The following is a 13,047-nucleotide window of genomic DNA, read 5'->3' on the forward strand; positions in this document are numbered from 1 at the left end:
TTACAGTTGGTTTAAATAAAATGTTGAAAGTTTATAGTTCTAAAATATCAAACCGAAGAGAATTACTCTCCAAGCAAAAGATCCATATTCATTACATAATTTCTAGACGATAAAATGTATTAAAAAAACTATTAAAAGTTATAGGTTAAATTATGTAGTAATTTATGGAAAGAATAATTTCATTATCTCTCATTATTAGCCATTATCTGAACGATGTTATTATTGCCAATTACATACTCCAGATACTATCACTATTGCTTAACAAAAGCAAATTATTATATGAACAGGAGCATACAGTATATATAAGGGTTATCACGTAAAACTAGATGTCCAATCTGTCAATTGATAAAAGTTTATGCGCGCAGAGTTCATTTTACCGTCGGAGATGCTCTATTACTTGATCTTTCTGTTTTGCCTCATCTCAGGCACGATTTCTGAAGATACTAAATCGCCGCGTATAGTGATCGTTGGTGCTGGAGCGTCTGGTATCGCGGCTGCGTCGAAATTGATCGAGAATGGTTTTGAAAATCTTATTATTTTGGAAGCCGAGAATCGAATCGGTGGACGGGTAAATACAGTAAAATTTGGTGAGTCTAGCTTTTACTAAGGTAGCAATAGGGTATGCGCAATTACAAAATAAGATTGATAGACTGTTTACGTTTGTAGACGAGTACGTGATCGATTTAGGCGCGCAATGGGTTCACGGAGAGAAGGGAAATGTTGCGTACGAATTGGTAGCTCCTTTGAACATTACAGATCACTCCAAACCATTTAACGATGAAATATACACATCTACTGGTGAATTACTCGATCCTAGAATCACAAAGAACATTACGGATACTTACCTATCTTTTGGGCGCACTAGTCCGGAGATGTCGGATGATGAGTGTCAGCATTCCGTCGGCGAATGTCTCATATACAAGTACGAATTTTATGCGTTTATATCGTCGCTTCATGAATGTACTCAGGATAAAAAGATTCAAATGAATATATAGTAATTGTTTTATCAGAAATTTATCTTGAATGTAATTCATAATTGTACGAACCAGGTTATATGGTATTCAAAAGATCGCAAAGTTGAGAACAAGCAAAAAGCAAGAAGAAAATATTATTTAATAGTAACATTATTATTTGTTGTTATAGTATTATTTACATATATATTATTTATAATTTTATAATATAATTGAATAATATATAATATCATAATATATAATATCATAATAAGAATTTTTATATTAGTATGCAATATTAGGGATGTGCTCTCGAATATTATTACTTCCGTTATATAATTGAATTCGTCTGTTCTTTAACATTATAATTTAACATGATGAATCTGTGAATTATTATGTGCCTGTCCTAAATTCATATCTGAAGTGACGCGCATACCTTACCATATACTTTATACATTGATCTAAAATGACTTTACATTAGGTTCAAAGACAATTTTAAGATGTTTCCGGAATTAAATGAAACGCTACAGGATCAAATATTGTGGCTGTTGAATTTAATGGAGACTAGTTTTGATCCTGCCGATGACTGGTTCGATATCGCAGCGAAAACGTATACCAATTATGATGTGTGCAAAGGTGATCTGGCGATCAATTGGAGAAAACGAGGATATGGTACTATTCTCGATATATTAATGGTTGGTGTTTATTATCTTACGACAATATATTTTATTCGTTGAACATGCTTATTTACCGTAAATTTCTTAAATAGAAAAGATTTCCAAATCCGGAGGATGAGTTACCTGTGCTAAACAAAACGGTACTTAATGCTGAAGTAACGAAAGTTGATTACTCCAGTGACGATAATACCGTGAAAATAACAACGCTCGATGGAAAAGAATATATAGCCGATCATGTCATCATGACACCTTCTTTAGGAGTGCTTAAAGCACAGCACGAAACTCTCTTTAATCCTTCATTGTCGGAATCAAAAATTAAGACTATTAAGGTATATTTCCTTTTTCCCCAGAAAAAATTAAAGTTTAATTAACGATATTTAACTTTCGTTTTAGGGACTGGGATTTGGAAATGCTTGTAAAATATTTTTAGCCTTCGATGATATTTGGTTTACTCCCACAGAAACGAACAACGCAGGATATAGAATTTTGTGGAGTAAAGAAGAAAGGGAGAAGCTTGAGAGTGATGTAAGATTTTAAAGTTGCGCTACAAACGAATATGTTAATTTAGTTGTATATAATATAAACATAAATTATATTTTTATTTTATTTAGCCAAAAATGAGGTGGATGCCTTACACAGCAGGCTTTAACTTTGTCGACCACAAGCCTCGTTTATTGCAGGCATGGGTATCTGGAAGAGGTGCGCGGTTAATGGATGACCTCACTGACGATGAAGTTTTTGATCAAACAGTACAAATATTAAATAATATGTTGTTGAAACATTATAATGTCACTAGGCCAGTAGCGATGATAAGGTACCAATCTTTCAGCTTCTATCTATTCTTATCTCTGTCTGACGACATTCTTTTCGTTTATAGGAGTAAATGGCATCAAAATAAGCATTTTCGGGGTACATACAGTTATCAGAGCATAGATTCTATAAGGATGAACTCTACCGCGAAGGAATTATCAGAGCCAATTATGAAAATGGGGAAACCCGTAAGTTTTATTTGAACGAATTTTTCAAAAAATGAATACCAGATTACATATTGTTTCATCTGTTTCTTTTAGGTAATTCTATTCGGAGGTGAAGCTACCAACAAAAAACACTACTCTACAGTACATGGAGCAATTGCCTCTGGGTGGAGAGAAGCTGAAAGATTAATAAATCTTTACGACAATTAATAGTATAATTGAAAATGCAATGACAAAATAATACATTTTATTTAGATAAAATTGTTCATAATTAATATGATTATAAACATTATTAATATGATAATAAACATGATACGATAAAAATTATATACGTAACTGTACATATATAAAACGCAAGAAATTTTTTATTAAGTTTGAAATGTGTGCACGCGTGTTTTTTATATGCGACTGTACCCACATATTTCAAAGTACTTTCATTCATATTTCTTAGAAATTTAAAATTATGTATAATTAATTCTTAACGACGTGATATCGTAAAAACGTTTGTGCTTGTTTTACTCCAGTATCGTAAGCACCATGCGTCGTAGAGTAAAAATTGTCGTGCGTTGCTTCACCAGCAAACATAATGATAGGCACATCCTAAAATAAATTAATTTTCGTTGCATCGAGTATTTCATAATCAAGTGTGTTGATTTTTCTTACCTTATTGTCATATTTTTTTGCCTTGCCCCATATCGCCTCTGCTAAAGTGTGTGGTGTAACGCCATTCGCGTCACATCTTGTTGTAATATGACTATAACTGCCACGAACATACTTATTTGCATTCCACCGAGTCCTCAAACATTTTTTTACTGGTGGTATTTTGTCAAATCTTAAATAATGTTTAAGTAAATTTTCACAGTCCGTTGCGACCTGCTGTTCGCTTAAAGTTTCAATAATATAAGCTCCGCGTCCACCAACCCAACCAAGGAGTACACCTTCGTGATTTGGCAGAACATCGAAACCCGTCAGATCTCTAGTCCATATAGCCAGATTTTTATTGCAAAATACTCCTTCTTTCCAAAGTAATTGAAACCCTTTGGTACCAGGTTTCCACCAAGGGACACCAAAATCGAGGAAAACCTTATTTATTAAATCGAAACCTAAACATTCGATTGCCTGGCTGAAGAGATTCGGTAAGGGGGGAATGAACATCTTCTTATAATTCTCTTTCAAATAACCGAGAGAGCAGGTAATTATTACACAATCCGCAAGAATACGAGTATTGTTAGAGATATTTATAATAAGTGGGGAATTGAAATCATTATCTATTACTCGTTGCCACTCGATTGTATCAACAGAGGTATTAAGTAATAAATTTTCTTTACCCAAACTATCAGCGATAAGTTTGGGTAAAGCCGTATATCAGGATTTAAACAACACGTGTTCTGAGCCGCCGACATACTATAAATGAAATAGTTAGCGTTATTAAATTTTCCCGTATAAGTTCAACATTACAATTGACCCGTATTTACCTTAAATTTTCCCCAATATTTCGTGGACAGTTCATCAAGTGTGAAACAAGCATTATCAATTACAAGAAATCTAACATTCCAATCAAAAATTTCCTTCTTTATGGTTCTTATTGGTAATGGGTCATTCTTTTTATGTAAATGTTTATTGAGACAATTTCTCAAAACCGCATCGATATTTTCAAAGCCTACTTCGATATCTTTGTTTTCACAATCTTCGCAATCTTCTAATGTAGTGCGAACAAGGTCATCTATCTCCTCTATCAAAGCTTCATCTACTTTACAACCATTATTGCGAATGAAAATTCCTTGACCATCTTGATATTGTATATCTGAGAGTAAATCATGTTCATAACATAATTGGGCTAATTGACTTTGATCACCGTGCACAAACTGCGCCCCACATTCTATCCAAGCTTTATTCCACGGAATAGATTGAATTCGACCACCGACTTCATTTTGCGCTGTGAGAAAATAAACAGTAAATATCATACTTAGTGGATGCAATTCCGATACCACGTTTAATTACCTTCGATTAATAGATAATCTTTGAAATTTGCTTCGTCTAATGTCTTCGCAGCCGCTAATCCCGCAATACCTGCACCTACTATTACAAGTTTCGTTCTTGTTACTTCTTGGCTTGACGCATTCACTGTCCTTTCCAGTTTATGGAAGTTGTTTATGCAACCACGTGTTCTACGTGATTAGAATTGTGATTTTTCTTTCTTTATTCAATTTTGACAATTTGTTTATAATTGTAATCAATTTTTAACATGTATGTACGAATTATTACTATATACAAATTTAAATAATTAACAAATATAACAATATCGTAATCTTCTATCAAGAAGGAAAATTACCTAATTAATAGAAAAATATATTACTTACTGCTTGTAAATCGATAGTAGCAAAATCAACAATGCAGCAAGAATAGACATGCATGCATTTTATTTATTTACTGCTAAGTGTGAAATTTATATGTTAAGTTTCTTTTTGTTGGAAGAATAAAATAATAAAAATAAATGGTTATTGATTAAATCAATACATTGGAAATATATATTTAATGTTTACATAAAGAATGTTTTTTAAAATGTAAATCATCAAGTAAATCTATAATTTACCGTGGTCCCTTATGAAGAAATGTGGCTCTGGTTAGAGCTGAGGCTTTAACCGCCTAAGAAGCATGCTAATCAATAGAAATAGAATATATGATTCAATATAAACACTTTTAATATAAATTAGCTTTTTCATTCATACTACTTTTTCAGATTGAAGAACAAGTAAAAGAAATTAATGAAAAAAAGGACAAGTATAATTGTCATAGATTACGCAGATTATCTTTGTATGTGTGCGCGCCTAGATATTATTTTTAAGATTAAAAAATAAAACAGATATGATTGCATAAGACACGAAGTGTGAATTACAAATTTAAAGACATAAATGATATTGGAAAATAAAAATCAAGTCACACAGAATCTTTTAAGCCATGCGATGATCACAAAATAAGCTTATTTTAGAATAAATTACTGTTTAATCATCCACAGAATCATTATGTATAAGTAATAACCTTTTATCTCAACTATAATGAGTAATCAGAAAGACTGCACTATTTTACACCGTAGTTACCCAAATATCCCAAATAAAATTGAAATACTAATTATATATGTAAAAGTTATAAAATTTACCTATAGAAATCTATTATTCTATCAGCTTCTCTGAAACCCGTTTCAACTGCACCATGCACAGTAGAATAATAATGTTCATGCGTCGCTTCTCCAGCGAAGAGGATTATCTATTGAATAAAAATTATAAAAGAATCTGATACCCATTTTTCCTTAATTATTCAGTTAATGGAAATACATACAGGTTTCCCATCAGCTAATATAATAGGTTCAGCTAAATCTTCCGTTTTCACGTTTAGCTTTTCAGTTGTTATACTTTTAAAGGTGTACGATCCATGGAAACATTCATCAGTATACCATGATGATCTATAAATAATATAATACATATTAACATTAGAATACCAAAAAAGGGAATATTACAAATTATTACCTAATCATTTGATCAAATTTTGGAATATTATACGTTTTACTCAAAAACATTTCTAGTAATAAATATAGTCCATCAAATACATCATTATCAGACAGTAACTCCATTTGTTTTGCAAATTTACCAGAGATCCATGCACATAGTACTCTTGGTTGATAATCCACAGAAATAAATGCAAAAACATCACATAGCCACTCATAATCCTACATCATATATGGTGAATTTAAGAACCAATACTGATAATGTTTATCAATATTAAAGGATATAGCTGTATACTTGTCCATACTTGTCCATAAGATTTAATAAATTCTTCTTTATCTTCCTTAGACCATATTAAACTAAAACCTGCACACTCTTCTTGCCACCATCTATGTGGGAATTCCAAGAACACTTTATTTACAGTTCCAATATTTAAACCCTAAATAACATATTACAATTGTGTTTTAAATTAAGTGTATACGAAAAAGTAGAGAAATTTCCATATTAACCATCAATATTAAATTTTTACCGTACCTTTATTGCATGTTGCTTTGTTCCAGGTAAAAGTGGAGTGAACATTGTGTTATGTTTTTCTTTCAGAACACCAAGAGATGCAGTAAATATAACATGAGATGCTTTATATGTTGAACCATCTTTTGTTTTTACAATTATATTGTTATCTGAAGTATAGTCAATATTATAAACATCTTTGTTAAATTCTATTTTTTCCATTATAGGCAATTTATTTTTTGCATTTGATATTTTTTGCTGAAATAAAAGAAAAATGAACTATTGCTACATATACGTATATAATGTAATTATTAGTGATATAAAATATACATACAGATAATAAAGCAAACAGTGTTTTATAGCCATGACCCTTCCAATTAAGTACAAGATCTCCATCACAAGTCCAATAATTTACAATTTCTTTTGCAGAAACATCAAACCATGAATCACTACATTGAATGGAATTATCAAATTTATGTATCCAATCTAGTAATTGCTCGGCTTTATTACGACTAGTAAACGGATTTTTGTCAAATATTTTATAAAATCTGAAATATTTAATTCAATTTAATTCAATTCAGTTTCTTATTACAACGATCGGAAGAAATTTCGAATTTTAGCGGTAAAATCAGGCCGGATGTGAGTCACTAACCTTGAAACGAGAAAGGAAGAGAAAACTATAGTGCATTTATTAAAATTTGTACATTATTAAGCATAATTTCTTGCATTGTGCTTTATAAAACTATTGTATTACGTTACAAATTATGAATGATCTATATCTCTCTACAAAAAATGTGACACAGGAACATAAATTATATATACTTTATAAACATGTTTGCAAAAGGGTAAGAATTATTACTGAATTAGTTTTGTAGAAAAAAAAAAATGTTTTCATTAATTATAAAATATTTTGTATTTCAGCAATGTTGATCCTGAATTGGAAAAGTTGAGAAGAGAGGTTGATGGTCCTCCAAATTTAGATACTGTAGCATTAAATATTCAAAGAGCTACAGCACAAATTCATGCTTCTTATCTATTCGAAGAGATTGGAAAAACCACATTGCAAAAATTATGTTTATTACTAAGTTCTACTGCAACAGGGAAAACTTATAATGGGTGGCAAGAATTTGCTGCACATATGGGCCTAACGATGGAACAAATACGTGTATGCATATAATATTTAATGATGGTTTTATTTAAAACTGTTTTGTTAGCTCTTTTTCTTACAGTGTATAGATTATGATTTTAAAGGCCTGCAAGATCCAACTTATTATGTATTACTAACGTATGTGCAACATGCTGAGGCAACTATAGATAAGATTTTGAGTATTTTACAAAGAATGCATCGTTTTGATATAATTAATCAAGTAAAGGATGATATTTCTGATCTAATTAACAGAATTTCACAAAGTACTACGGCAAATGGTATTTTAATATTTATCATAGAAGCAGTAGGATCCTTTTCTTTCAATTTAGCTTAGATGAATGGTTTTTATTTGTATAGAATCAATCATGAGACCAAATAATGTACCAAGAGCTCCATTAGTATTAACTCCAATTAATTTTGTACATAATATACAAAGACATAAATCAGTTTCTGGGCATGTTATACAAGATAATTTAAAAAAGGTATTATAGAATATTTGTGATAAATGTCTTTACATCAATACAAATTGACATTTTTTGTATATCTTCTTGATAGACTAAAAAACCATATGGCTGTAAAGTTATGTTAACATTTGCTGATGATGGTTCAGAAACTGCACAGCATATAGCAAAAATATTCAGGTCTAAGGAGCCCAAAATTGGAGTTCTCATACTTCAAGAACAGGAAAATTATGTATATAGTAGAGCAGAAGAGTTTATAGATGATTGTTTTAAACAGGTAAAACAATTTAAATGTCTCTAAATTGAAAAATCTAATTCAATTTAATTACTACTAATTACTAACATTTAGGTGAACTTTATTATACCTATATTAACACAAGGATATATGGAAAGAATAAATAATTCTAAGAAAATCTATACTGAAGACCAAAATAGATTAGATGCAAAGTACATAAAATATATATATTCTCTTTTAAGATATGAATATGTGAGAAGTCAATGCATTAATTCCCGTGTAAGGTAAGTTTGTCAAAGATTACTGTTTATACTAATGTATTTACATAAGTATTTCTCTTTTTAGGTGTATAGTTCCTGATAAAGAAGTTTTTACAGTTGCAACAACAAATTTGCATCCAACTTTGCAAGCATGGTTTAGAGAGAGTGACATTGATGCATTTGTTAAGAACATTCTTTTAAAGAAATGTTTAAAATAAACTTGTATAATTTAATAGATAATTTTAATTTTGTATATAATAAATAATATATTTTAAACCTATTTATATACTCACTGATTTATAAAATATTCCCCATATGACTCTGAATTATGTATATCATCCGATATATTTTCAGAAATATCATAGTATATTTTTAATGTTTCTATACTTTCTTCTTTTGAGAGAATTTCACCCTTTGCAGTAACAAATAAGTGTCTATCGAATACATTAAAGCATTTTGACGAATCTAATAGTTTGTGTGGATAAGCAAGATTAAAAACAACATTCCCCCGTTCACCATGAACCCATTGTGCACCTAATTCCACTACATTGTCCGCTGAAAATATAAAATTATAATTGCTTTAAAAATAAGTGCGTTTCTTTATCCTATGCAACAGAAATTGAACTTTGTGTATGAATGTTTAATGAACGTACAATAGAAACAGAAATAATTTACTTACAAAATTCTATTGTATGTATTCTACCGCCGATCCGATCTTTTCCTTCGAGAATTGTAATATTTTTTAATCCTTTTTCTATTAATCTAGTTGCTGCAGCAATACCCGCTGCTCCAGCACCAATGATTATTATTTTTGGATCTTTAAACATTGTATTGTTTTAACAACGTTTTGAAGTAGTAGATTGTAATTAGTATACTATGATATCGTTATCATATGTACATAATTTATTCAGTATTTAATCTTTTTATCTAGAATAACAATAAATACGATTAATGTTTAAATAACCATACTAAAAACATACCCGACGTAAATATCTGGTAGTGTCAGTACCATGCTTTGATCAGCTGATGTGATGTATTCCGGAAGTGGATAGCGCCACAAATACCATAATACAAAATTTTCATCGTCTACTGATTAAAAGTTTAGTATTGATTTTTTAGCTATACCTTATTTCCCGGTTACAAAAATTCATTTTGTATCGGATCGAATTTGGTATATATTAAGTATAAATTAGATGTCGATGATATGAACGTTTTAAATATTGATAAATCGATTCATTTTTCGATGTGAAGCAATCGAGTATTGAGTATCGAGTATCGAATCTGAATGTAATGTAAACAACTTCCAAAGTGTTTCTTTATTATTAATATTAATTTTTAATAGAATCATCAAGAATAAAATTGATATTATTGAAAAGTACTTTTGAAATATTGATAATGGTGGCATTACGACATATTCACTGAATATATTACTTCGTTCTTTTAAAGTTTGGGAATACAATTATATGGAATATAGGTTATATGTGGATTCCTTAATAATACACAGAATACTATGTCTGTTATCACATAAATTATTCGTTTGAATCATCTTTGAATCTTAAAATATTTAAAGTATTTAATTGTGTAAAAAATGGCACAAGAAAAAGGAGATCCTCCACGAAAGGTTATTTTACTATCTGATATTTTATCTCTTATTAATTATATATCTCTAAAATTTCTCCAACTAATAAATTAATAAATGTTTCTTAATATAGAGATACAGAAGAGAAGGAGACAAGGAAAGCAGTCCCTTGGAAACAGATGACGATTATGTTCCTTATGTGCCAGTTAAAGAACGTAAAAAATATCAATTAATTAAGCTTGGTAAGCTTGGACAACTTAAAGATGAAGCTGCTGCTGGTATTATCGGGAAAAGTAGCAGTGAGAATGAAAAGGATGATGCAGATGATGATGATGGGCAAGTATGGGGAAGAAAGTCGAACATTTCTTTGTTGGATCAACATACTGAATTAAAAAAATTAGCAGAAGGTAACCGTGTATGGCATACTTCATGAAATAAAAAATTTTCAATAATTTAAATTAACCGATTCGTAAAATATTTTAGCTAAGAAGGAAAGTGCTATGGAAAAACAGTTGAAGGAAGAAGAAAAGATCCTAGAGAGTGTAGCAGAAAATAAAGCTTTAATGGGTGTAGCGGAATTAGCAAAGGGTATTCAATACGAGGACCCAATAAAGACCAGTTGGAGACCTCCAAGAGCAGTTCTCGCTGCAGGAGAAGCAAGACATGAAAGGATTAGGAGGAAACTTAGAATTTTAGTAGAGGGAGATGATGTACCACCACCATTGAAAAGCTTCAAAGAGATGAAATTTCATAGAGGTATACTGAATGGTTTGGAACAGAAAGGTATCGTTAAACCCACACCAATTCAAGTTCAAGGAATACCAACAGTGTTAGTATACATTTATTGCATATTTGTAGTCATTTTTCTGTAAAATATAAAGTATTTATTTTTTTCCTTTTTATAGATTATCAGGTCGCGATATGATTGGCATTGCCTTTACTGGTAGCGGTAAAACATTGGTATTTGTATTACCTATTATAATGTTTTGTCTAGAACAAGAAGTGGCTATGCCATTTGTGAGAAACGAAGGACCATATGGTAATACTATATTGTGATAATATAAAAAATAAAATATTTAGAAAATGATATTAAATAATATAATGATATTAAATATGACGTTTATCCCCTTTCAGGTTTAATCATTTGTCCGTCTCGAGAATTAGCGAAACAAACTTACGATATTATTCGACATTATACGAATACTTTACGACAAGCAGGTTGTCCCGAAATACGCAGCTGTCTAGCAATTGGAGGTGTACCTGTATCAGAATCTTTAGAAGTTATTAACAAGCAAGTATTCTGCCAACACTTTGATTTTTCTTATTTCGATATTTCTATCGCATTATATAATCTTTGCCTTGATTATAGAGGTGTTCACATTATGGTGGCAACTCCTGGAAGACTAATGGATATGTTAGATAAAAAGATGGTAAAACTCAGCGTGTGTCGTTATCTGTGTATGGACGAAGCCGATCGTATGATCGACATGGGTTTTGAAGAAGATGTGCGAACAATTTTTTCGTTCTTCAGGGTAAATATACTTTGTTATATTTTTATTATATTAAAAATTGTTTGTACTACATTTGAGCATATATTTCATATAGGGTCAGAGACAAACGTTGCTGTTTTCTGCGACTATGCCAAAGAAGATTCAAAATTTTGCGCGTTCCGCTTTAGTAAAACCTGTGACGATTAATGTTGGTCGCGCAGGTGCAGCGTCTATGAATGTAATACAAGAAGTTGAATACGTCAAGCAAGAAGCTAAAATCGTGTATCTCCTGGAATGTTTACAAAAAACTCCCCCACCTGTACTTATATTTGCCGAGAAAAAGCAAGACGTTGATGCTATTCACGAATACCTATTGCTAAAGGGCGTTGAAGCGGTAGCAATACATGGTGGAAAAGGTATATTCAATTTTAACGCAATAAATATCATCAAGTATATTTCTAGTGTTTAAATTGTGTAATTACTTTTTTATAGATCAGGAAGAAAGATCACGTTCTGTAGAAGCTTTTCGTGAAGGCCGGAAGGATGTATTGGTTGCGACGGATGTTGCATCCAAAGGTCTCGATTTTGCCGATGTGCAACACGTTATAAATTACGATATGCCGGATGATGTTGAAAACTATGGTAATTTAGCATGTTTCTATTAATTATTAAGCAATGATTAATTACATAAATAATTAATTTTTATGTATAGTGCATAGGATCGGAAGAACTGGGCGTTCTGGACGAACTGGAATAGCAACAACATTTATTAACAAAGCAAATGACGAGTCTGTGTTACTGGATCTTAAACACTTGCTTATGGAAGCGAAACAAAAGGTTCCACCATTCTTGCTGGAACTTTGTTCAGAGAATGAAAAATACCTCAATTTGGGAGGTAAAACGATTGCAGATAACATTTACATTTTCTTTTTTATTAAGAAGCAGGAAATAAACCGTGTTTTTTTTTTATTACATTTCAGATGAGCGTGGATGCAGTTATTGTGGTGGTCTTGGTCACAGAATCACAGAGTGTCCCAAACTGGAAGCTATCCAGAACAAACAAGCTTCGAATATCGGACGCCGTGATTACTTGGCCAGCAATGCAGCTGACTATTAAACTGGACATATTATTTTGGACATATTTTGTACATATCTTTTAAAAAATAGTGATTTCTCTGTGTAATATCGTATTTTGTAAATAGTTTTACAAAATTTGTATTCATAATTAAACATAGATATTATCTCATTCTTTCCTCGACACTGC

General features: G+C 31.0%; 4 protein-coding genes across 4 annotated transcripts; 3 read left to right on the top strand and 1 right to left on the bottom strand.

The window, feature by feature from the left end:
• The first annotated feature begins 199 nt into the window (after window positions 1-199).
• Window positions 200-3,230, top strand: LOC126869979 (spermine oxidase-like). The gene is made up of 8 exons (XM_050627246.1): window positions 200-587; window positions 667-922; window positions 1,432-1,645; window positions 1,720-1,956; window positions 2,021-2,152; window positions 2,239-2,441; window positions 2,505-2,625; window positions 2,698-3,230. Exons 1-8 carry the CDS (start codon window positions 356-358, stop codon window positions 2,809-2,811), a joined length of 1,509 nt encoding a protein of 502 aa, XP_050483203.1. The 5' UTR covers window positions 200-355; the 3' UTR covers window positions 2,812-3,230.
• On the bottom strand, window positions 2,827-9,768 carry LOC126869966 (uncharacterized). Its single transcript, XM_050627212.1, is given in 12 exon segments — window positions 2,827-3,201; window positions 3,265-4,005; window positions 4,077-4,537; window positions 4,603-4,769; window positions 5,759-5,865; window positions 5,938-6,061; window positions 6,126-6,325; window positions 6,409-6,540; window positions 6,636-6,869; window positions 6,946-7,159; window positions 9,008-9,269; window positions 9,394-9,768. Coding segments are annotated over 12 exon segments (2,919 nt in total). The 5' UTR covers window positions 9,542-9,768; the 3' UTR covers window positions 2,827-3,072.
• On the top strand, window positions 7,157-8,994 carry LOC126869991 (uncharacterized). The gene is made up of 7 exons (XM_050627278.1): window positions 7,157-7,456; window positions 7,533-7,776; window positions 7,841-8,036; window positions 8,116-8,240; window positions 8,314-8,496; window positions 8,569-8,738; window positions 8,800-8,994. Exons 1-7 carry the CDS (start codon window positions 7,443-7,445, stop codon window positions 8,930-8,932), a joined length of 1,065 nt encoding a protein of 354 aa, XP_050483235.1. The 5' UTR covers window positions 7,157-7,442; the 3' UTR covers window positions 8,933-8,994.
• A 56-nt stretch (window positions 9,769-9,824) lies between the features above and the next one.
• On the top strand, window positions 9,825-13,029 carry LOC126869975 (ATP-dependent RNA helicase abstrakt). The gene is made up of 10 exons (XM_050627242.1): window positions 9,825-10,335; window positions 10,427-10,700; window positions 10,777-11,122; window positions 11,199-11,332; window positions 11,428-11,584; window positions 11,663-11,825; window positions 11,899-12,199; window positions 12,276-12,425; window positions 12,496-12,678; window positions 12,764-13,029. Exons 1-10 carry the CDS (start codon window positions 10,303-10,305, stop codon window positions 12,898-12,900), a joined length of 1,878 nt encoding a protein of 625 aa, XP_050483199.1. The 5' UTR covers window positions 9,825-10,302; the 3' UTR covers window positions 12,901-13,029.
• The last annotated feature ends 18 nt before the right edge of the window (window positions 13,030-13,047 follow it).

This window comes from Bombus huntii, chromosome 10, assembly GCF_024542735.1.
Source record: "Bombus huntii isolate Logan2020A chromosome 10, iyBomHunt1.1, whole genome shotgun sequence".
Taxonomy (NCBI): Eukaryota; Metazoa; Arthropoda; class Insecta; order Hymenoptera; family Apidae; genus Bombus; species Bombus huntii.